This window comes from Patagioenas fasciata, chromosome 18 (genome assembly GCF_037038585.1).
Source record: "Patagioenas fasciata isolate bPatFas1 chromosome 18, bPatFas1.hap1, whole genome shotgun sequence".
NCBI lineage: Eukaryota > Metazoa > Chordata > Aves > Columbiformes > Columbidae > Patagioenas > Patagioenas fasciata.
Genome location: NC_092537.1, coordinates 416,637 through 440,306, shown reverse-complemented (window position 1 = coordinate 440,306; position 23,670 = coordinate 416,637). Strand labels below are relative to the sequence as shown.

At 59.6% G+C, this 23,670-nt stretch overlaps 2 protein-coding genes across 9 annotated transcripts in view; one reads left to right on the top strand and one right to left on the bottom strand.

Moving 5' to 3' along the window:
- DNAH17 (dynein axonemal heavy chain 17) overlaps positions 1 to 4,718 on the top strand; it is a 30,790-nt gene extending 26,072 nt beyond the window's left edge. For 3 of the 6 annotated variants that reach the window (XM_065852692.2, XM_071816271.1, XM_071816267.1), the window contains 9 exons: positions 57 to 184; positions 497 to 724; positions 1,194 to 1,385; positions 1,684 to 1,863; positions 2,146 to 2,328; positions 2,755 to 2,937; positions 3,061 to 3,204; positions 3,640 to 3,865; positions 4,362 to 4,718. In XM_065852692.2, coding sequence (XP_065708764.1) covers positions 57 to 184; positions 497 to 724; positions 1,194 to 1,385; positions 1,684 to 1,863; positions 2,146 to 2,328; positions 2,755 to 2,937; positions 3,061 to 3,204; positions 3,640 to 3,865; positions 4,362 to 4,609 — 1,712 coding nt within the window. In that variant the 3' untranslated portion in view covers positions 4,610 to 4,718. Of the gene's footprint in view, positions 1 to 56; positions 185 to 496; positions 725 to 1,193; positions 1,386 to 1,683; positions 2,329 to 2,754; positions 2,938 to 3,060; positions 3,205 to 3,639; positions 3,961 to 4,361 lie in introns of those variants that run through there. The other 3 variants (XM_071816269.1, XM_071816268.1, XM_071816266.1) reach the window with 2 other exon arrangements.
- Positions 3,206 to 22,040, bottom strand: PGS1 (phosphatidylglycerophosphate synthase 1). Of its 3 annotated transcripts, none has more exons than XM_065852694.2 (10): positions 21,779 to 22,040; positions 17,698 to 17,887; positions 16,958 to 17,035; positions 15,805 to 15,904; positions 14,918 to 15,107; positions 14,395 to 14,573; positions 13,018 to 13,542; positions 9,181 to 9,329; positions 6,874 to 7,016; positions 3,206 to 4,543 (listed from the first exon to the last, which is right to left on the bottom strand). In XM_065852694.2, the coding sequence occupies exons 1-9, from the start codon at positions 21,907 to 21,909 to the stop codon at positions 6,897 to 6,899; spliced, it is 1,662 nt and encodes a 553-aa protein (XP_065708766.1). In that variant the 5' UTR covers positions 21,910 to 22,040; the 3' UTR covers positions 3,206 to 4,543; positions 6,874 to 6,896. The 3 variants fall into 3 exon arrangements, with proteins under 3 accessions (XP_065708766.1, XP_065708767.1, XP_065708765.1); XM_065852695.2 differs by lacking the exon at positions 21,779 to 22,040 and adding an exon at positions 18,570 to 21,733; XM_065852693.2 differs by lacking the exon at positions 21,779 to 22,040 and having other exon boundaries at positions 17,698 to 21,739.
- Positions 22,041 to 23,670: the final 1,630 nt, after the last annotated feature.

Genomic DNA, 23,670 nt, shown 5'->3' with positions numbered 1-23,670 from the left:
CGTTCCTGCTCACAGCACCCAGAAACGCGTCTCATGCGCTTTCCTCCTCTCCCCAGGCAAAAAGCTGAACTTCACCATTGAAAACGGGAAGATCCACAACGTGTCACTGGGGCAGGGCCAGGAAGTCGTGGCAGAACGAGCCCTGGAGACGGCGGCACTACAGGGGCACTGGGTCATCCTGCAGGTGGGTGGGGACGGGGGGACAGCCCTGCAGGGCACGCGGGACACACTGGGACACGGCCCTTCCAGCCGCCCGCTCGGCTCAGGGTGTCTCCAGGCCCCCCAGCCCGTGTCCCCGTCACACAAAGGTGCCCTCGGGGAGGTGACGCTGGGGGAGCGCTGTCGGTGGCTCCGCTCCCCATCCGCCACACGGGCGCCCCCAGCCCTGCGGGGCTGCACCGGCCCCGTGGAGCCCCAGGGCAAGGTGGGGGCGGAGGGATCCCCAGGCTGTGCTCCAGGCCCGCGGGACAGGAGGACAGGAGGGCTCCTCTTGCAGAACATCCACCTGGTGGCGCGGTGGCTGGGGAGGCTGGAGAAGCTGGTGGAGCAGCACAGCGAGGGCAGCCATGCGGATTACCGCGTGTTCATGAGCGCCGAGCCGGCCCCCACGCCCGAGGCGCACATCATCCCGCAGGGGCTGCTGGAGGACGCCATCAAAATCACCAACGAGCCGCCCACGGGCATGTTCGCCAACCTGCACAAAGCCCTCGACCTCTTCACCCAGGTGCGCGCTCCCCGCCGCGGTCACCGCGTGCCGGCTGCCGGGGCGCCGTGTGCCCAGCTGCCCGATCCCCGCGGCTCCGCGTGCACGGGCTGCGCGTGTCTGGGGCGTCACTGCAGACGGACGCTGTGCCAGGAGCGCCCCGGCGCCCGGCCCGTCCTGCCGCCGTTTGTCATGATGCAGTTTACGGGTGATGGGAGCTGCCCCAGGGCCCCCGACCCGGGGAGCTGCGTCACCAGCACCTTTCCCTGCGCTGGCAGCAGGGGGTGTGTGAGATTCCTACGTATTTTACAAACAAATGAGCGTAAAACCAACCAGCCAGCAAATCTTAAAAAAAAGTTCATGTTGTTTTTTTTCTTTAATAACCCTCTCAGGTCTCCTTTGCCGCCACCCGTCCGTTTCCTCCACCGGAGGGACGGCTGAGCGCAACATTCACTCCTTCACTCCTTCACCTGCGTTTTCCCCGCTGCAGGACACGCTGGAGATGAGCACCAAGGAAATGGAGTTCAAATGCATCCTCTTTGCGCTCTGTTACTTCCACGCGGTGGTGGCCGAGCGGCGCAAGTTCGGCGCTCAGGGCTGGAACAGACCCTACCCCTTCAACAACGGCGACCTGACCATTTCCATCAACGTCCTCTACAACTACCTGGAGGCCAACCCCACGGTAAGGACCGCACCTCGGCCCAGCGTACTCTATGACAATCAACCTTCTTTCAATTACTTTCCACCTAAAAGGCAGAGCCTGTCCTGAGAAGGAAGGTGCAGCGAGCGGGGCCGGGGCCAGGGCCGCAGCGCTGATCTGAATAAAGATGGGATGGCAGGCCCAGGGTCCCCATCTTGCTCCTCTCACTGTCACGGAGCCCCTGCGGCTCCAGGGTCTGGCACCTCCCTGGACGCTGGATGGGCCACCCCGGTGCCATCGCCCCGGCCCCACAGCCGCCCCACGTGAGCTCCCCTTGCAGGTGCCGTGGGACGATCTCCGGTACCTCTTTGGGGAGATCATGTACGGGGGACACATCACCGACGACTGGGACCGGCGGCTGTGCCGGACGTACCTGAGCGAGTACGTGCAGCCGGAGATGCTGGACGGGGAGGTTCACTTGGCTCCGGGGTTCCTGATCCCTCCCAGCCTGGACTACAAGGTAAGGAAGATGAACTGCAATTTGGTGTGGGAAACCACTGCTCTGGGTGCACGCGCACTGGTCAGAGTTCCCTCGCTAACCGAGGGGGGATGCAGGGAAAGCAGTTTCAATCTCATGCAAACGCACAGAACCGCTGCAAAAATAATTCCTGTGGCTGGAGCGGTAAGGGAGAAACTTGGGCAAGATGTGAGCAAAACCGTGCTGGATGCGCGAGGGCAGCGGGCGGTGAGGCGGCACCACCGCGAGCGCCGGCGTTCACGTGTGCTTGTGCGCGTACCACAGGGCTACCACCAGTACGTGGACGAGAACCTGCCCCCCGAGAGCCCCTACCTGTACGGGCTGCACCCCAACGCCGAGATCGGCTTCCTGACCCTCACCTCGGAGCAGCTCTTCCGCACCGTGCTGGAGATGCAGCCCAAGGAGTCGGACGCTGCGGGCGGCTCGGGCGTCTCCCGCGAGGAAAAGGCGAGTGAGGGGTCACAGCACGGTGACAATTTAGAGGCCGGGAGGGCCGGGGGAGGACCCATAATAACTGGTTCTGATGAGTGCAAGGCAGCGGAGACGCGACCCTGGCCCCGCACCTGCTGCTGCGAGCTGTCCGCGGGCTCAGCCGCTGGAACCTGCTCAGGCATCGCCATTCATCTGACTCCCTGGACTTACACTTGGATTTCACAGCCTCTGTGACTCCAGCTCTTACCTCCTTGGCTACTGGAAAAGAGCTGCAGCTTTTTAAGATCCAAGAGCAGTTAGTAAAGAACAGAGTATCAGCAACAGCGAAGGGAGGGCAGGAAAATGTGAAGGCAGAAGAAGAGAAATCTTAGGGCGCTAACGAAGGGCTACCCGCAGCAGCTCTGTTCAGGTAGGAGCGGTGCGGTGCCGTGTTGATCGCAGGTGCAGTCGGTCCTGGAGGAGATCCTTGAGAAGCTGCCGGAGCCGTTCAATATGGTGGAGATCATGGCAAAAGCGGAGGAGAAGACCCCGTTTGTTGTCGTCGCCTTCCAGGAATGCGAGCGGATGAACATCCTGACCCAGGAGATGCGGCGCTCGCTGAAGGAGCTGGACCTGGGGCTGAAGGTGCGCGCGGGGGCAGCGTCTCCCTCCCGAACTATCTCTGCACCCCGTGGGGCTGTCACCGGGTCCCTCACCCCCCTCCTACCCCCAACACCGGACCGAACCCCCACCAGCCCTCTCTGCCAGGGCGAGCTGACGATCACGGCGGACATGGAGGAGCTGGCGACCGCGCTGTTCTACGACAGCATCCCCGAGTCCTGGACGCGCTACGCGTACCCCTCGCTGCTGAGCCTGGGCGCCTGGTACGCGGACCTGCTGCTGCGCGTGCGGGTGAGTTAACACTGGGTAACTGCTTTATTTCTCAATAGTCATTTAAACAGTTGGAAGTACCTGAAAGGGCCCGTTACCCCAAGAACAAGAGCAGAGGTTTGGACAGGGTTCACCACCAGAGGATATCACTGTTGCAGAAGAACACGAGCTAACCCCACCATAGCTTTATGTCTCAAGAAAACAAAAGTTAACAAACCCATCTATATGAAGTGCAGCTTTGCTGAAAAAATAACAGCAGCATTTACTGCAATCCCAATTACCAGCTGAAGTTCCATTGCTGCAGTGGACTCTTGCATTTAACCGCCACAAACCACCTCCATCCCGTCTCCGGCTGGAAGGCCGCCCGGCGCTCGCGCTGGGACAGGGACACGTCGGCTCTGTCGCCCCGTGTGTGAGCCCAGGCACCTGAGCGGCTGCGCTGCTTTTACCTTCCAGGAACTGGACGTCTGGACGACGGACTTTGTGCTGCCGGCGACGGTGTGGCTGGCGGGGTTCTTCAACCCGCAGTCCTTCCTCACCGCCATCATGCAGTCCATGGCCCGCAAGAACGAGTGGCCGCTGGACAAGATGTGCCTGACCGTGGACGTGACCAAGAAATACCGCGAGGAGATAACAGCTCCCCCCCGAGAAGGCTCCTTTGTGCACGGATTGTTCATGGAAGGTAAAAACTGCAGCTTTTATGAGACGTTTCAGAGGGAGAAAGCCCAGCCTTGGGAATTCTTGCAGGCAGAGCAGGCGTTGGCACTCGCAGGCTGAGCTGAACTTGTACAGCTGGGAAAGCTCCGGGCAGCGGGGCCGCAGTTAGGGCGGAATTCACTGGTACTGCCAGGGCACGCCGGCTGAGGGCAGCACCGCCCGCCTCGCAAACCAGAACGGCGCAGTTCCAGTGAACGAATACATTACCTCCTATTTGATGTGTGAGTAGACAAGTCAGGAAACTCAGAACCTAAACTACCGATGGTAAAAGCTGTGGGGGGCAGAGCCCGAGGGGAGCGTGGGCAGGGACCGCAACGCAACGCGGGGACGAGCGGGACAGGAGTGACTGAGACATCCCACACACGGTAAGGCAAAACACACCCATGAGTCACAGTGAGATGATAGAACGTGTTACCCTAAGGGCTCCGCAGCCCCAGCCCCGCGGTTTGGTGACGTTGCAGGCGCTCGCTGGGATGTCCCCTCCGGTGCCATCGCAGACGCGCGGCTGAAGGAGCTGACGCCCGTGGTGCCCGTCATCCTCATCAGAGCCATCCCCGTGGACCGCCTGGACACCAAGAACACCTACGAGTGTCCCGTCTACAAGACGCGGATGCGAGGTCCCACCTACGTCTGGACCTTCAACCTGAAGACAAAAGAGAAAGCTGCTAAGTGGATCCTGGCCGGGGTGGCTCTGCTCCTGCAGAGCTGAACCTGGGCTACGGAAACAAGGCTGTGCAGGTTCAGACCAAGTTTGATTGTACCAGTACGATTTTAGCAAAGTATCAATAAAAGCATTTCTGCAACTGCTGTCACGTGGAGGTAACTGTCAGAGTCCGTGAGTTTCTCGTGCCAGATACTGGTTTTCAAGCGCTGGTTTCTGACAAGGCACTGGTTGCGAGCCAGACCAGCGAAGGAAGCCAAAGGAGCAGTTACACACCGGCCTTGCTCCCCTGCGTGCTGGGCTGCTCAGGGCCTGTGCCGCCCTGTTCCTGAGTGGACACGGACACGGGGCTGTCACGGGGACGCGGGGCTGTCAGGGGGACAGGGGGCTGTCACGGGGACGCGGGGCTGTCACGGGGACAGGGGGCTGTCACGGGGACGCGGGGCTGTCACGGGGACGCGGGGCTGTCAGGGGGACAGGGGGCTGTCACGGGGACGCGGGGCTGTCACGGGGACGCGGGGCTGTCACGGGGACGCGGGGCTGTCAGGGGGACACGGGGCTGTCAGGGGGACAGGGGGCTGTCACGGGGACGCGGGGCTGTCAGGGGGACACGGGGCTGTCACGGGGACGCGGGGCTGTCAGAGGGACAGGGGGCTGTCACGGGGACGCGGGGCTGTCAGGGGGACAGGGGGCTGTCACGGGGACGCGGGGCTGTCACGGGGACAGGGGGCTGTCACGGGGACGCGGGGCTGTCAGGGGGACAGGGGGCTGTCACGGGGACGCGGGGCTGTCACGGGGACGCGGGGCTGTCAGAGGGACAGGGGGCTGTCACGGGGACGCGGGGCTGTCAGGGGGACACGGGGCTGTCAGGGGGACAGGGGGCTGTCACGGGGACAGGGGGCTGTCAGGGGGACAGGGGGCTGTCACGGGGACAGGGGGCTGTCACGGGGACGCGGGGCTGTCAGGGGGACGCGGGGCTGTCATGGGGACAGGGGGCTGTCAGGGGGACAGGGGGCTGTCAGAGGGACAGGGGGCTGTCAGGGGGACAGGGGGCTGTCACGGGGACAGGGGGCTGTCACGGGGACGCGGGGCTGTCAGGGGGACAGGGGGCTGTCAGAGGGACAGGGGGCTGTCACACGGACACGGGGCTGTCAGGGGGACGCGGGGCTGTCACGGGGACGCGGGGCTGTCACGGGGACGCGGGGCTGTCATGCACACCGGCCCCGCTCTGCCCCATGTTGTCCAGCTGCAAACACAGCACTCACGTATGGTTCTGTTTCCAGGTTACAGAATCCACATACCGTTTCTTTCACAACAAATAATTGGTATCAGCTGTAACACCTATTAGCATGATTAGATCTGCTCTGGCCACCAGATGAAAGCCAATGCTTGTTCCTTTAGCATCAAATAATTTGCTAAAATCCCAGCCCATGAACTCTCTGAACACCCAGTTCCAAAATACAGCTGCACAACACTGCCCTCCCAGCCCTGGTAAGAAAAGCCACGAGGGCAGGCAAGTAGAGCTGCTGGTTTCTTTCTAAAGTAGGATCTAGAATAAATTAGCATTTAGGATCAATTACCATTAAGCTTCACACTCGCCCTGTCGGGGCCAGCACTCCCGTCTGCGGCAGCAGAACCGAGCGCACGCGGCAGCAGCGGCAGCGCAGCCCGGCTCCAACCGCCCGAGCCTGGCGCTTTGCAGGGCGCGTTGCAGCTCGCGCTGCCCGCCGAGCAACGCCAGCCCCCGCCACACCAGCACCAGATGTGCGCTCGTGCCCTCTGCACAGCGCAGGAGAGACACTCGTAACCAGAGACACCCCCAGGACGGGGGGAGACTGCAGGGACCGTGCGAGCGCAGAACGCGGGAGCAGCTCCCGCGGCTCCGCGGGGCCCAGGGAGCCACACAGCAAAACAGCTGCCCCTGTTCGCCAACAGCCGCAAGGTTAAACAAACAAGACCAAACATTTTAAATGTTCCAAGGTTGTCTATCAGCTGGTGAAGATGAACACAGTCCCTCTTCACAACACCCTCAAAGGGACATTCTAGAAACGGAAGGTTTGTGTCTGCGCATGGGAAATACCCTTGTATGGGTTCTCCTTCCTCGGCCCTTCCAGAAACTCCAGCAGCTGAAACGCAATACAGACCTTGAGCAACCATTCCAGTCAGCGGCAAGAGCCCCCGGAGGAAAGAGCCTGTTTATAACCACGTCATCCGCGTTTCCACCGGCTAGCTCTTCCATACCATAAAGAGCACTGCACCTATTCAATAGTCAGTGCCACATAAATGCCCCCTAAGAATGGCAGAAAACTCACCCAAAGCAGCAAGTTTTCTTCTTTCAAAAGAAATTCTTGATGAGAGGCGTTACCAGCTTCACCCACAGCTTCACGTACCGATTTGGCTGCTCAAATGTTGCTGACGAGACCACGCCTGAGCAGAGGTAAAGCTGCTCCTGCTCCTGCACAGGGGAGGAAACACCATGTCAGCAAACCCCAAGTGTCACATTATATTTAGAATTATATGACATATAGAGAGAGTCACTTTAGAAAAGAGAACTCTCACATGAGCGCGGCCGTGGCCCTGCCGGGGGACGCACCGCTCCCCCAGAAGCCTGAGCACAAGTCTCATTGCATCGCAGAGCGAGCGGGGTCTGTCCCGCACCCCCGCCACGGCACCGCGGTGACCGTCGGTGCCGAGGGACCAACCCGACAACCAGCAATTTCAGCTCCACAAGGAGCAGGGAGGTCTCGTCCTGCGCCCGCAGCTGCGGGAGCTGAGCCTGTTTCAGGAAAATCCTGAATCCCTCGCTGTCATTGCCAGCAAAGGAAACCTGACCACAGTCTCAAGAGAGCGGCTTACGCAGCTCTTTCTAGACAGGGCCCGGGCGCCGTGTTTCCAAATGAATGTGCAGTCATGATTTCAAGTAAATTACCAGAAACACTCGGGCTCCCCCAGCGCGTACCGCGCTGCCCCGGAGGAAATGAACGGTCACCCTGGTGACACACGCCCCGCACGTGAGAGCAGCTGTTCCACCAGAGCTGAGCGCAGTTCTCATCAACGCCACTCGGCTTCCCACACATGCAGGCAAACAAGGAGCAGCCCATCTACTGCAAGTCTGCTCCTAACGTGGTTTGCGTGAGCTAAGCCGCTGCAAACAACAGCAAACACTCTGCGCTGCTCCAACGCAGGGTGGGACAGGGAAGCAGGAACCAACGTAACACCAGAAAGATGAATCAACAACAGAAGGAACACGTTTGTGCGCCCCATCAGTCTAATTCCAGGCACCCCAACGCCCCCAGGGCCGTGGCCAGCGCGGAGCGGGGCCGAGCCGGCTGGGGTCACAGGCACGCGGCTCCAGCTCCTCCCCAGGCCCCACCGCACATTCTAAAGCGGAACCGAAGGCTGCACGGGCTCGGCGACCCCACGGCAGCGCCCGTGCCGGCCCAGGCCTTCCCAACACACCGCGGAACAGCGGACAAACGGCCCGGCTCAAAACCAGCTCCCAGAAACGGGGCTGGTTCCCAGCGCTCTACATCGCTGCCCGAGAAAACGCCTTTGTCATGTCCTCATTGATTCACCCCGTCCATCAGAAACAAGTCGAGGCAAGATATAAATTGAAATATTCAAGCGACTCTTCCAGTAATAGAATTGGTTCTGATTAGATACACTGTGACTCATCCTGTGGAACAGCCCTGATGCAACAGGGCAATTCCCATTGATCTCGAGACGAGCTGCCTCCCGTGCCAGGACTGGCCCTAATGGAACACGCTCCGAGATCCCCAAGTCCCACACGGAGGCACCAAAAAATCCGCTTTGCATCAGAGAAAACATGAGAAATGACTTGGGACAACGTCAGTTCCGGCAGAGGATTCGAGTCCAGGCAGCTGGGGAAGAGACGGGGCCCAGAGAACAGCAAACGCGCTGAGCACCCGAGCAGAGAGGAAAAGCACCATAGCACAACAAAAATGATACAAAAAACCACAAACAAACCCAAAAACCAAAAACCAAACAACCTGGGACACTGAACATTAAACCACTGAAAAATGTTTGTGTCAAGATTATACAATGTCCTATTATTATTCATGATTATATTATGTGATATAACTTCACTGGCAACCCAAGCAGCCCAGAAATCCTCTTACTGCAGGAATTACGCCAAGCTCCCCTGCCTTTGTTCACCTCCGTGAGCCAAAGCTGCCGGGCACACTCTGCTCCCACAGAGGATTCCCCAGGCCCCCGAGGTCCGGGCCGGGCGGTTCCCAGCGCCCGAGCTGCGCTCCGGGGCACAGCGCCCTGGGCAATGCCCGGACAGCGGCGGCGAGGCCCCAGAACGGAGCAGGAGGAGGGGGGCAGATCCCCCGCGGCTCAGCCCAGCGCTCCCGATCTCGATTTCACCGGGGACACACGCTCCTTCCCGTCACGGCCTCTGCTTCCCAGAAACAGGCACTCGCAGCAGGCATCTCATCAATAGTCACTCAACTGACAGCTCCGTGAGGCTTCCTACGCTCACAAAGGTTTTGAATTATTGTAGCTGTAGGTTTTTATTGCACCTGCGTCATCAGCATTCCCCGTGTGACCCAGAAGCACAACACCCACATTATCCCCCGTAATCAGCCACTTACCTGATGCAGCTGCTGCTGCAAAGCTTTATTTTCTGTCACTATCGCAACCTGAGCTTCCAAGTCACGATGAACGGATCGATATCCAAAATTAGGAGAGCCAATGAGCGTGAGGCAGGGAAGGTCGCTCCCTGCCAGGTACAGCCAGAGCCCTGCAGGAAAAGAAGGAAGCATGGCACACAAAGGAAACGGGCAGGGGAGCCTCAAACAGCTGCTTCTCTCCAACACGTTAGATTACAGTGCCCGCAGTGCCAGGACGCAAAGCACAGTCCACCACGGCCTGGAAATCCGGGCACCCTTGCACAGCCTGCGTGTCCCACGCTGTGTGCCCTTAGCAGGGGGCTGCGGTGCCCCCCTAGGGATGGGTTTGAACAACGTAAATACGCTGCACGGAGGCCCCAAAGCAATCCAGAACCAGCCACTACCATTGAGTCAGAGGTGGTTTTGCACACCAGCTTATCTCAGGAACACTGAAAGATGAGCAGCTTTTCAGTCAAGGAAGACCTGCCCGGAGCAGGAGAGCACCCGGCAGGCAGGCCAGGACCAGCGGGCCCCAGCTGCGCGTGACCAGCCCCGCTCCAGCGACACCAGACGCGCCCCCTGCTCCGACAGCACGTTCACGTGAAACCAGACTTGTAAGAGAAGCGCGGATCACTGCACCCACTCGCTCCCCAAGCAGCAATCGAACCCCAGCCCTGCTCCCCGCGGCAGCAACAGGGCGAGTGTGACCCGGCCGGGACGGAACCCCACGCTGTCCCACACACAGCACGGGGAGAACAGCGCGGGACGCCAGCGCGGAGCGGGACTGCGGCCAAGGAGAGGCCATACAGCCACCCTGAGCGTGCCTGCTCCGCACTCCGCGAGGCACAAGCGCTGAGAACAGCCCTGGGCTGATCCCTACTGCGAGTCACACAAAGACTACAACAAAGAAACTGTAGCAGAAAAATCACCTCGTCCTTAAAATAGAAGCAGGTTTCCTAACTCAGCCCCAGAGCAGTTCCAAGAACGCCTTGAGCAAGAAGCTGCCGATTCACCGCTGGTTCCTGTAACCTCCCCCCGCCCCCACAGCAGGGTGACAGCTCCCGGGAACAGCTCCGGGCCGGGGGTAGCACCGGCTCCTCCGCAGGCTCGCCCAGCGCGGGCCGCGGTGCCGGCACAGGGGATCGGGGAGCCGCGGAAAAGCATCCAAGTGGTGCAGATTCAGCAGCTTGTGCCACCAAAGCCTGCGGCTGCTGGGCTGCCTGGTGCCCGGCACAGGCTGCCATGAGCGGCCGGATCCTGCCAGGCCGCGAGGAACACGAGCAGCCCCGCAGCCCCAGAGCCGGGACCGTGTCTGTGGTTTTGGGGCCACCTGGCAGGAACTGCTCACAGTGACTCACCTTTCCAGCAAGGGGAAGCGCAGTTTCCCGGCACCATTCAATAGCAGTAACGCAGGTTTATCTCGGGGCAAAGAGCCACCTGCCTGGCACCGGCACCCAACCCTTGCATGGGAGGGACCCCAGTGCTGTGCGGCTGACACCGGCTGTACCTGTGTCACCCACACCAGAGGCGCAGCGGACGGGGCTGTGTGCCCTGTCCCACCCAGGAAAGCCGCTGTCCCCGCAGAGGTCGCAGGTCCCGCTGCGGTGCGCGGGCTGTGCCGCGCTCTGCTGCAGCCGCGCTGGCCCGGGCAGGCACGGCCCGCGGGATACACACTGCGGGAAGCTGTGCTCGGGGATACAACACCTTTTAATGGGAGCTGGGAGGGTTCACAAAACAGCAGCCAGAGTGTTTGGTGGAAATGAGCTAGATCCCACAGGAGACCAAAGCGTGTCCTTCGCCTTGGCCCAAAAAGGAAGCACTAACGGGCACTATTTGCTGCTGGGGACCTCACATCCTCCTCCAGGAGCCAGACTCTGTGTGCATCTGCCCGGCAGCTGTCCCAGGGCTTCCTCCTTTTCTCCCTCCTGCCCTGTCCTCTCTCACATGGCTCCTGCAGAAGGAAACCGGGCGCACCAAACGAGTGCCAAAGGGCAGAGCGCGCCGGAGAAGGGAGCTGTGAGCTGATCTTCCAGCGCTCCATGGAGGAAACGGAAACAGCGAACACCTCCAGCTGCCCTCCTGCCAGCACCGGAGCTGCTGAACGCCGGCCCCGCATCCCCCTCTCAAAGCCAACACCATACAGCAGACAGAGCCCAAACACGTCCGCGAGAAGGCACGGCCCCAGAGAGGGACCGACTGCCACGTGCGCCCCGGCAGTTTGGAAAAGCAGCCCGTGCCCTCCCAGCCCTTGCCAAGCCACAAAATCCCCCTCGGAGTCAGCAGTGCCCAGCAAGAGGAGGAACCTGCGACCCACAGACGGCTTGAGCACCAGCTTCCCGGCACCCGCGGCACCGCGGCCCCCGGCAGGCGCCTCCCTCGGGCTGCCCGCTCTGGCACACGGGTTTACCGCACCACAGCTGCCGATCTCCCGGCAGCTTCCTTCAAAAGGTTTGCAGTTTCGGCACGGAGGCAGCCCAGTGATGCTTGCGTACCTTCTCCAGCCAAGAGAGGCCTCCCCGCCTGCTCTGCCCACAGCTCCGCTGGTCCGGCACGGTCCTGCGGGACGCCGGCCATGCGGAGCCATTCACACAGCACCAAACCAACGGTGGGAACGGGCCGGAGCCAGGGCTGCAGCCGTCCCGCACTCAGCCAGACGCGGGCTGCAGAGCCTGGGAATGGCCCTCAGCGCCAGCAGAGCTGGTGCCCGCTGGGGCAGCTCCAGAGCACAGCTGTGCCGGGAGCAGGGAGCCACCGCGCCAAGGGACACGGTGACACGGGCACAGCTCACAGGAGCTGCTGTGGAACATGGCAAAGATGGCTCAGCTCGGCCGAGGCCATGCCTGACCATGACACCAAGTCATCCTGTGAGGTGTTCCACTGGCAAACCTCTGTGTGGGAAGACTGTCGGAATCTGGATATTTACAGTGTGTCACATGCATCAGACTTCTCAGAAAAACCCCTCAATTAAGTAACTTCCTAAGCTATTTGCATTAGTAAAATCCACTACTGAGCAATCAAATATACTACTGTGTACAAAGCAGGAGAACAGAAGAGTCAAGGACTGCACCTTCTGGAAGGAAAACTTGGAGACACAACCAGCAACAACCAGCCAGGGAAAATATTAGTGCTTTGGTCAAGGTGGCACTGGCATTGTGAAAGTTGTACACAATCTATCAAGCACGCAAGAATCTGGGGTCTTCTACAGAATACCACAGTGGCAGCTTAATTATTTTTGTTTATTAACTACATTTGTTAAGCAATATTCATTTCTCAGCAACTTCCCCTCCAGCTGCCTGCGGCTCCCAGAAGGCGCACGGGGCCGTCAATCACTGCGCACTTTCCCGTATCCCGCGAGCAGCAGCCGGGACGAACTCCTCACCACACAAAGAGCTGCTGCCAAGAGAACACGGTGCCCAGGAGCCCCGACAGCCACCGGGAGCTGCCCCCGCTGCGGCTCCGCGCTGGGCTCCTCACAGCCCTCGCTCCTTGCTGCTGAAACCCGCCAGAGGGACCAGAGAACCTCGATCAACCGTCACCGCGGCCATAAATACATCCAGATGCTTCCTCTTCTCTCACACCGAGTCTCACATCAAGACAGCGCCTTACCACCACCCAGGGACTCTCATATCATCTCTGGGACCCTACGTGATCAGACATGACTTTGCATGGTTGTCCCGCTTGATGCAAACCTTCCAGGTTTACGCAAGCAAGACACCTGAACCTTGGCTGAGAACTGCGGAGGCTGTCTGGAGCCCTCCCCTCGCCAGCCGCGCAAGCCCCAAAGCTCCGCAAAGCCCTCCTGGGAAGCGGGCGCCTCACCTTTGGCGTGGAACGTCCAGCCGGCCCTGCAGTACTCCTGCAGCAGGACCCTCTCCTCCTGCTGGAGGCCGCACACCTCGCTGTAAAACTGGTGTTCAATGTAAACGTAGGCAGCAGGGATGGCCCCTGCCACCCCTTTGGCCCCGAAGAAGCCGTTCACCTCCGGCGAGGCCAGCAGAATGCGGTACTCGGCCCTAGTGCCCAGGATCAGGTCCATGTAAGCTTGCGTCAGGTTGAAGTAGCCCGTGGTGAGGTATATCCTGGCATCCCGCTCAGCCTCCGTCAGCAGCGTCTCCGTGACCATCTCGTCTATTTGAATCCCAAAAGGTTTCATCTGGATTAAGGGGTAGATCCAGGTGTCGGGTTCTGGTTTCAGGTCCCCAGAGCTCTGCTGGGATAGCGAGGAGCGGCCCTGCTGGCTGCTGTGGAAAGTCTGTGCGTGAAGGAGCTCCTGGCGCGTCCTGGCCGAGTTGATCACCTCCATGACCCTGCGATTTGCTATCTCACAGTAAGCCACCTTGTCTCCTGCAGGGAAACCACGAGAGATCACCTTTGAGACCCAGAGGTACCAGAGCTAAACATAACCTGTTCTGTAGCCAGAAAAACTACTGACAGGACACCGAGATCAGGACAAAAAGGAGCTAACACAAAGACCACTTGACTTCCTTCCCTAAGTCTCAAAACCAGGTATTTTTAGCAAAGCTACATCACAGAAGAAAAATATTCAGCTCTAAGAGCTGTAAGAAGCTTGACTAGCAGCAGCTTGAAAAGTCCGCCAAGAAATTAAAAGACCAGGGCAAAGCTAAAATGGTCACTAAGAACAACCCGGAACGTGCAGAATAAACCGCTGCCCCCGGTCTGAGCGCACGTGACACGGCAGCGCAAGGCCAGGACTAAACGTCAGGATGCAGCCAGCCCGACAGCTCCTCTGCCCACTTCAACACTTCTTCTTGGTCCTCCTAGTTCAATATTCATTTGATTCCCAGAATATACTCAACTACAAAATATTAATTACCAAAAAGAGCACTACGTTCATGAAACTTGCAGAATATCCACACACACAACATCTAGAATTATAGACATTAGTATCAAAAATAGAAAGAACCTATCTAGGTATTTAAGTTGTTTAATGTCATTAGCAGCAGAATTATGAAGCAGCGCTGAGAGAGTTACAGAGGAACTTTCAGCCCTTGCGCTCCCTGCCAGATCAGCTGGTGACAGTCACAGTGCTGGGAACACCGACAGATCCGGCCTCAAAACTCCAGCCATCTTGACTTTAGTAACAGATGGCACAGAAATGGGACAGCCCACAGTCTGCAATGCCAGACACGCAGCAATTCCCCATGGGCGGGGTTCGAGTCAGACAACCCCTCCTACCTTGGTAGGGGTGCACCATCCCCTCCATCATCTGCACCGTATCATCCCGCTGCAACTGCAGGGACACGTCCCCAATCGCATCCACCAGCTCTGTGAAGAAGTCCGCAACCTCAGGGGAGTCCTGCAGCAGAACGTAGCGGTCCTGGCGGTTGGTGAAGTACAGGTCGCTCAGGTTTGCGCTAGGAGAGAAAAACAAGAGCTGAGCTCCAGAACAGAGCACAGGCACGCGATCCTGACCCCCAGCCTGGGTTACCGATCTTGCTCTGCACAGAACTGGACCAACGTACAAACTGGCCACTTCCTTTCGAATCATGAGCAATCTTTCTTTTTTCCTTTTGAGAAGGACTTTCTCTTTCGTAGGAGACTCTCAAGTGGAAGAGCTCCAGTTGCTCCTCCACCTCAGAAGAGCACCGATACGATCACTACGGAAAGGCCAGCTGGAAACAGCGGAGTTCAGACAGCACTGGTAGCACGGACACCTTGCAACAGCTCAGCTAAATGAACCCCAAGAGCCAGGACTCACCCGCTCAGGATCACGTTATCATCAAACAGATAGACCTTGATGTGCTGCAGTCCAATGGTCTCATTAAAGCGCTCTGGAATCAGGAGCCTGAGGAGCCCACGCAGGTTTGGGGTGTGGAAGAGGGACACACGGACCTGCTCGGGGAACCGCTGCAGCAGTGGAATCAGCATGGTTCGAGAATTCTTCCTGCCTTGGAGACAAGGGCAGTGTCACACACAGATCACGCCAGCCGGCCGCCGGCCGTGGCACAGATCAGGGCACGCATCGCGGCACCGCAGCTCCTCGCCCGGGAGCCGGCTGCAGAACAAACACCTGTCTCACCAGCTGGCACTCAGTGTCTCTTCCTTTTTCTTTTTTTGTAAATCACTTTCATTTGCACTGTGTCAATATCGAAAGGAACAGCCAGAACTGCAAGTTCTTTGATGAACGAGGCTCAGGAGCGGTCACTGAGCAGGTCTGACACTGTTCACGCTCAACCAAGCCACACCCAGCACTAGCAAGAGGTGCTACTGAGAATCACCACCATGTTTTCTGGTTAAGTGTTCACTACTATTGCCAACAATTCCCACTCTCCTTTAAAAGTTAAAATGTAAGAGGACAATGGACAACGGCAAATGCACTGACAAGTACACTAAGCAAGAAAGCACCAGTTGCACAGACCACAGTTCGGTCCTTCCTGCTCCTACCACCTATTTTGGGAAGAAACGCTGCTCAGCTTGAAGATTTTCTGGGAATAAGCAGTTGCTGGTATACAAAAGGCCAGTTTTGACAAGTACACGATTCTAGAACGTAGGTCCAACTGGCCACGCCAGCCTTTCCAAAATAAGAGTCTACCCAGCCCAATTGTACAATAAGCCTTTGAAGAAAGCGAAGCCTACAACACCTACCCCGAGATCCCCTGGTGTAGTCAAGAAGAATGGAAACTCTGAGGCCGGATGGTCCTTCTGCTTGCAGGGATTTCTCCAGTGTTTCCTCTAAGCAATCCACCTGCAGAGAGATTTCCCTGCTCGTTACAGAGAGCAAGTAAAGCTCTATAAGGAGAGTGTTCAGCAGCCAGCAGGCCGGGGGCCATGGAAGTTCCCACACCCTTGTGCGAGCCTTTCCTGCTCATGCAAAACCCAGCTGGGTCAGACTTGGCATCAGTCGGACTGGCACCCGACTCTATCAGCCTACAGCAACACAGGAAAGGGCGTCAGTTTTACACACGCACACTCTTCACTCCTCTGAACCGCAATTAATTTTAGCAGAAAAAGTCCCGACATCATTCCCAAGCCACAGATTTGCGTCACCCCAGAGAAACCCCAGCAAGTTCACAACTGATGCACAGACAGTTTTGCTCCTCACTACAAGGCTGTTTGTCACACGCAAATTCCCATCTTGTGTTCGAGCCCAGACCAAGCCGGGCACAAAGCACCGTCCACCTTTACCCCGCTCTGGAATCCGCACTCTAACGTGAGGAACTGGCCAAGGTCAGGCTTCTCCCCAAAGGTTTTAGGTAATGTTTTTGTTTCTAGGGGCAAGAACAGGAAACAGAAGAGATAAACAACATGAAGCCAATCTGACCTCTGTCTCAAATGCAGAGAGCTCGCGCTGCATCTGAGTAGTGTGCTTGGAGGACAGAACACAGCACTATACACACAGCTTCAATCATGTTCAAAAAAAGAGCCAGACAAAACCATTACCCATGATTGCAGTCCTGCAAAAGCCCTTAGAACACTGTGCCGGGAAGCTCTAACAGCTGAAGGATCCAGGTTCATCATCCCATGAAAACGGTCAGTGGTTCTGTGGCTCTGTACTGTGCTTAAAACAGAAACCCCGTGCGCCCCCCTTGCCCCACATACAAGTACCCAAATGCAGCCAGGAACCCTGACAAAACTCTCCAGGAGAGGAGAAAAGGTACGCAAAGCAGATCCCCAAATGAAGGTTTTAAGGACGTGACAAGCTCACGCGCACCTCCGGTACCTGCAGCAACAGGACACTTTTTGCAAAGTCAGACATTTCCTCCCCACATCCCATCTCCCAGCCCCTCCCCACACTCACCAGCTCCTGCTCCAGGAGCCCCGTCCCCAGGTACAGTGAGGCCATCACCACGCGCTGCTTGGCTGATTTTATCTGCACCTGGGAGCAGCAGAACACAAATTCAGTGTCATCCTTGGTCTCCGTGATACCCAGTGATCCAGATCGCAGAAGAGCTGCGGTTCCCAAGGAGAATCACTGCAGCCACACCACAGCATTGTGTCCCTTGCCGCGTAAAGAAAAGGCAGGAGGACAACACACTGACAGGGAAGATGGAAAACACACAGGCAGCACCACTGGCCCAAACCTCGAGGAAGAAATCAACGTTTTCTGGAAAACCAAGGAACACGTTCCCTGCAGCTGAACGATTACACGCGAGGGCAGTCACCAGGCGGCGGCTGCAGCACTGGACTGTGCCCGCACTGGGACTGCACGGTGCCGGCAAGCCCAGCTTTCACTCCACAACCGCTTTAATCCTCCGTGTCCCATCCTGCGAACGGCCAGACACAAAACTGTGACCTCTTCACATGGCTGGGGTTGCAGCTGCTCCCCCACAGGCAGAACCTGCCTCCTCAGCTCTCTTCTAGACTCAGCTGCACAAAGCCAGTCTGACCTGATCCAGCACTGACAAAACCCTGTCTCAAGCAGAGGCCTGGCCTAGCGACCTGCAGGTGCTCCTTCCTAACGCCTTGTCTGGGATTTTCCAAACCACTGCAGCTCCCAGCCCCCAAAACCATTCCCACAACGTGGAACCCACAGCTCACCTTCAAGAGTTCGTAGAATTCAGCCGGGGATGAAAGCACCTTGACGTGGGAGCTGGAGATCCCAAACTCTGGAACCAGGTTCCTGATCCACTGGAACCTGTGTGCCCCTCTGGGACAAAGGGAGCAGGGCGGGGCTGTGACCACCGGGACAGGAGGGGCCAGCAGTGGCGCCAGAAGGAGCCATGATGATCTGTGAAAAGAAAGATGGAGAAATTCTGTCTGATGGAGCCTTTGCTGCCCACAACCAACCTCCAGGCATGGGAGGAAAGAGCTCCAACCAGGGCCAACACATCGTAAGGATTCACAACAGCAAGAATGCTTTTTTCTTTCTACAATCCCGGCTGAATCACCAAAACCAAATCTAGAAATAGAACAAGAAGAAGGTGGGAGAACAGCTCTTGACATCATCAGTTCCTTCCCCAGCTGGCAGGGGAGCTGGGGGAAACGGCTCTGCTGTCAGAGCAGGAGCGCGGGAATCGGGCTGAAAGCTGAAGAACCTGAGGACTGAACACCCCAGATCAGACGTCTGGCGGTGCCACCGCGGTACCAGCCGCCCTGTCCCCGCTCACTTCTGCATCGTTTTTTCACTCGCATCAGTGTGCCCGTGGCCAGCAGTCTCCTTCACTGCCACCTTAGCTCTCTGCTGGGCTGAAGAGTCATTGTTTCCATTTCAGATAAAGACATTCTAAAAAGTTCCTTAGCAGAAAAATGCTTCAACCACTCAAACTTGTAAAAAAGAAAAGAGACCAAGATGCAAAGTGCAAGTGCTACCAGAGCAATGAAGGCACATCGCCAGAGCCACCCAGCGAGCGCGTCGCAACGGCACGAGCCGAGAACCGCGGCTGGGAAAGGAGGGAGCCCTGGTCACCCACCGCATGTGTGTTCTGCACAAGCACCACCAGAGGGTCGAGACTTCTCTTGCAAACTCCACAGGAGCTGTAGAGAAACGGCAGGAAGCTCATTCTTTAAAAAGAAATTTCAGAACAAATTTAATTCCTTTGAAGTCACTTCGGGAAGAAACCAGCTTATTGCTAACGGTCGCGCTTGGGGAGCGACAAGAAACAAACGGCATCTTGTCTGCTCCGGGGGCTTCCTGCGTGTGGAGCCATCGGCTCACACAGAACCCCGGCAGGACTTTGTCCACATGACAAAACCACATTTCAGCACAATCAGCAGCAGCAACTCCCATGAGATCCAGGAATCGATGAGCAAGAGCCTGAACTGATCCCCAAACCCGCCTGGAAACACCCTGCTCTGCAGACCCCACCGGCACAGCGGGGCCGGCGGTCAGGACAGCGCTGAGGCAGCGCGGCCCAAACCGCAGGAGCGCCGGTCCCGCAGGAGCATCGGTCCCGCAGGAACGCGGGTCCCTTGGCTGGTCCCGCAGGAACACCGGTGCTGCAGGAACACCGGTCCCGCAGGAACACCGGTCCCGCAGGAACATGGGTCCCTCAGCCGGTCCCGCAGGAACACCGGTCCCGCAGGAACATGGGTCCCTCAGCCGGTCCCGCAGGAACGCGGGTCCCTCGGCCACTGCCCGGACTGGTCCTGAGCGGCTCTGCCCCACCACAGGCCGAGGACAAATACCACCGTGCACTTTACCAGAATTCATTACGAGCAACTTTTAGGTTTTACCACAATCCAAAGCCCAAATGACCAGAGATTCCAGGAAGATGATTTCACTCATTTGCTTCACGCTAAAACGCTGGATCTCCGCGAGGTTTCCGAGCGCCCTCACGCAGAAGCCAGTTTGCAGTTGCGCTTCCTGGAAAATCCACCAGTTTGTCACTGCCTGCTCATCGCAGCAGAGAGTGAGTCAATCTGCGCAGGAATCCCTGCATGGTGGTTTTCAACAGATCCTGGGGACCAGGCTCAGGCTCGACACCCAGAACTTGGACAGATCACCAGCGCAGTTAAAAACCACAGAAACAGTCCATAGATGTTAAACGAGGAAAAAAAAAACAAAAAAAAAAAAGAAAATCAAAGCAAAAAAGAAACAGAAGAACTATGGGTTTTGAGCACACTCTGGTCAATCCTGACCAGGCTGAGCAGGACCTTTGCTGGACTGGGGTCCCACAGTACAGGGTGACAGCGGGGAGCGCGGCCCAAGAGCGAGGACACCGAGCCGCGAGAGTTCAGAGGAGCTCCCAGAAATACTCAGCTTTTAAAGCAAACAGAGCGGGTGCTGGCAGAAGCTACAGCCTGGCCCCATAGATCGCAATTACATCCTCTGGAATCACTCCCACTGAGGTAGCAGTTTTAGGAGAGCAATTAATCAGCAAGGGGAGAGAAAGATTTTCCGTATCATTCCACTGGTCAGCCCTGGCCACCCACCCTGCCAGAAGCCAGAACAGCGGCCAGGAAGCCGCCTTCCAGACATGCGATGCCAAGACGCCGTTTTCTAGCACAGGGCACGAAAGCCACGCGGGGTGTGGGGGTTCCCAGGCGGGGTGCGGGGGCTCCCAGGCAGGGTGTGGGGGCTCCCGGGCGGGGTGCGGGGGCTCCAGGCCACCGTTCCCGGCACGGCCACTGCAGGGGATCCATCTGCAGCACCAGCGCCGTTTGGTCGGAGCCTGCAGATCAATCCTGTGCTTGTATCGATATCCGCTGGTTCTATACTCCGGATTTTTTACTGCCTATGCGACTTAGAGTCCACCTGCACTGGTTGACTGTTTAATCCAATACTGACATTTTAGAACGTATATAGTGCTGAGAGCCTCAGGCTTTTATAATTATCCAATAAATCAGTATTTCGCCCCAGCCAACAGTAACAATGGCACAGCATCGCCTGCTGAAGCGGCAGCTTCTACCCACCCGTGACTGAAAATAGTTCAAGCAACCACCCCAGTACAAGGCGATCCTTTCAACTGCCCGCACACGACACTCAGAAACCATGTAACGTTATGAAGAAATCATCAAAATTCCACACTTCGACAAAGCAGCTTTCAGAGAAACAGACAATGGGGCGGGGGAGCCCTTCCCATGTACTGCACATCACCCAGTTCACCGGAAAGAGAAAACAGAACTCAACGGAACCACCTCAAGTCTTTTCGGCATAAAAAGTTGCCCCTAAATAGAAACAAGGGATTTTTTGTGTGTGATCTATTTTTAAAAATTGTGGTCTTGGTACACTAACTCATGATGGAGCTGAAACACTCCTATTCACTGCAAAACCTCATCCGCAGAAGCAGAGGTGAAGTGAAACTGCAGCAGTCAGTGCCGTCCTTTCACCCACGCAAACGTCACCACACGGGGATCTCCACGCTCCTCGGCTTTGAATCCAGCTCTCTCTTTCCAGGGCTCAGTCTAGTGATTTCTCTACACTGAAAACACTGATGAAACCAAACAAGTTTGAAGATCACTTCCCTGGCGTAAGCAGGTGGACGCAGCAGAGCAGGGCTCGCGCAGGCTGGGCCGGCAGCAGCAGCTTCGCCGTCCGGGACGAGGAGGGGGACGCTCCAGCGACTCGAGGTGCCGCCCTGCCAACACCAGCTGAGCCCACACAGAAGATGGTGTCGGGCACCGTCCAAATGAGTAAACACACGATCGTTCAGCGCCCCCTGACCCAGCACAGTGCAAAGCGATGCCTACAGACCTTTTCTTAAAAACTCCTTCAATCATTTAGTTTGATCACTTCTGAACAGGAGCTGGTTCCAGAGAAAGAGAATCAGCTCTGGTTATTAGCGGTTTGGGATCGGCAGGAATTGCACTGCTGGCCGCACAGCCCCACAAACGGAGCAGCGCCTCAGAGCCCAGGCCGGGGCAGCAGCCGCGCTCCCCGCCTCCCCCGGCACGGGCAGCACCGACACGGTTGTCGCCCCTTTTCTGAGGGGGGCCGGGGGTCTCAGCTGCCACGGACACCGCAGCCCGGCGGGCTGTGCCGAACACCCAAAGTCCGGCCAGGGCCGCTCCGAAGGCCGAGCAGCGCTGGCGAGAGCCGAGCTGGGCAGCTGCCGCGGCTGTCCCGGCCCTCCCGGATAACGCGAGACCGACACCGCAGGCGGCCCGACACCGGCAACCGGAGCGGGACCAGAGCCCGCGGCGCCGGGAGGGCCCGGCTGGGCTCGGCGCGGCTCCTTACCTGCGGGCGCGGCGGTCGCGGCCGCGGGCCAGGCGGTCGGAGAGGCGGCCGAGCAGCGCGGCCAGGCCCAGGCGGCCCCGCGGCAGCCAGGCCGACAGCCGCCGCCACAGCGCCGCGCCCCCCGCCGCCATCAGCGCCGCGCCTTCCGCTTCCGCCCGCTGCCATGGCGACGCGCCCGCGCCGCGCTTCCGGTTCCGGGCCGGCCCGGGCCGAGCGCGTCGTTCCCTGGCTCGGTGCCCCCGAACCGGCGGTGCCCGCGGCGCTTCCCGCAGCCCGGCCCGGTTCGGTGTCCGCGGCGCTTCCCGCAGCCCGGCCCGGCTCGGCCCGCCAGGCCCCGTGGAGAGGCCGCTCCGAGCGCCGGCGCCGCTGCCGGCGGGGTGGGCTCGGAAGGGGCTCGGGCAGGACCCGCTGCCGGCGGCGCCGGGCCGGGGGCCGCAGCCCGAGCCCCGGGAGCTTCATCGCCGTCCCGGCAGCTCCAGCGCCCCGGATCCCTTCGCCTCCCCCCTCCCTCTTGGCGAGCCCGGCCCCGGGCGAGCGGCTCCTCCGGGAAGGCCCCGGCTCCTTCCGCGGCGGAACCGGCGCTCGCCGCCCCCCGCGCAGGAGCTCCGGGAACGGGACGGGCTCGGGCTGCAGCCCCGGCGGGGAGCGCCCGTCCCCCGCCGCAGCGTCCCCGCCGTAGCGTCCCCGCCGTGTTCCCGGGGCTCCCCGCATCGCGCACGGCCACGCGGAGCCCCGGGGGCCGCGGATCTCGCCGCCCAGCCCCGGGAAGCCCGCGGGCTCCGGGAGGAAGCGGAGGCGCCGCCCGGCCCCGGCCCCCGGCCGGAGCCCGCGGCGCTGCCCGGCCCGCCCCTGCCCCCGTTTCGCCGCTCCCGCCCCAGGCAGAGCTCCAGAGCTCGTTTGCATTTCAGAGCAGCTGGTTCACCGCAGCCTCACTTCCCAGAACTGCACTGTTTATTCCTGACTGGCAGCGGCGGCTCCTCCAGGGCAAATTAAACTATTTAAAATAAAATCCACTGACAAAGTCTGGTTTGTTTTCGAGGCCGAAACTGACAATTGCCAAACGAAACGCAGAGAAACCAGGTGGGGTAGGGGGTCGCGGTCCCCGCTCGGCTCCGCCCGCTGCCTGCTCTGCCGGCCCGTGCCCACCGGCCCCGAGCCAGGGCGGAGCGATGAGGAATCCCCGCCGGGCCCGGGCCCGTGCGGCGCGGGGCGCCCGGCCAGGCGAGGAGGGTCCCGGTGGCTCCCACGGCCCGCAATGGCGGCCCGGCCCCTGCCCCCTGCCACAGCGGGTGCCAACGCCACGGAGCGCCCCGGGGCTCCCGGAGCCAGCGCCGGCCGCAGCCGCCGCCCGCAGGCACCGTGGGAGCCACGGCCGGCACCGGCCGCCCCGGCACGGGGTCAGCGGGGAGCGGGGCGGCGGTGCCGCTGGGGCCTGTCCAGCCCCTGGGAGCCCCCGGGCACAGCCGGGGGGGAATTTGCCCCCTATTGTCCCCAGATGTGTAGATCGAGGGGCTTTTGTACCCGCGGGTGTGCCGGGAGCAGCGGCCGGGCCGGCGGCAGCCTGGCACCTTGTGCTGGACACCAAGGCCCCGCGAGGCGGGGATGCTGGACCCGCCGCCCCACTCAGGGCAGCCGGGCCCGAGCCGCCTGGGCAGGGGGACCCCGCGCCTGCGCCGCACCCCGCAGCAGAGGGGGGGCCGCAGTGCGCTCCTGGGCCACCGGTATCCCCGGCCCCCAGCGGCCACCCCCTGCGGGCCACCCTCGGGCAGGACTCCCACCCCGGAGAGGGCGGCCCGGGGGGTTCCCGGCAGAGCCGGGGGTGCCCTCGCCCCCACGCCCCGGGTCGGGGCAGCCCGGCCCGGCCGGACCCGGCTTGCCCGGCGGGGAGGGGA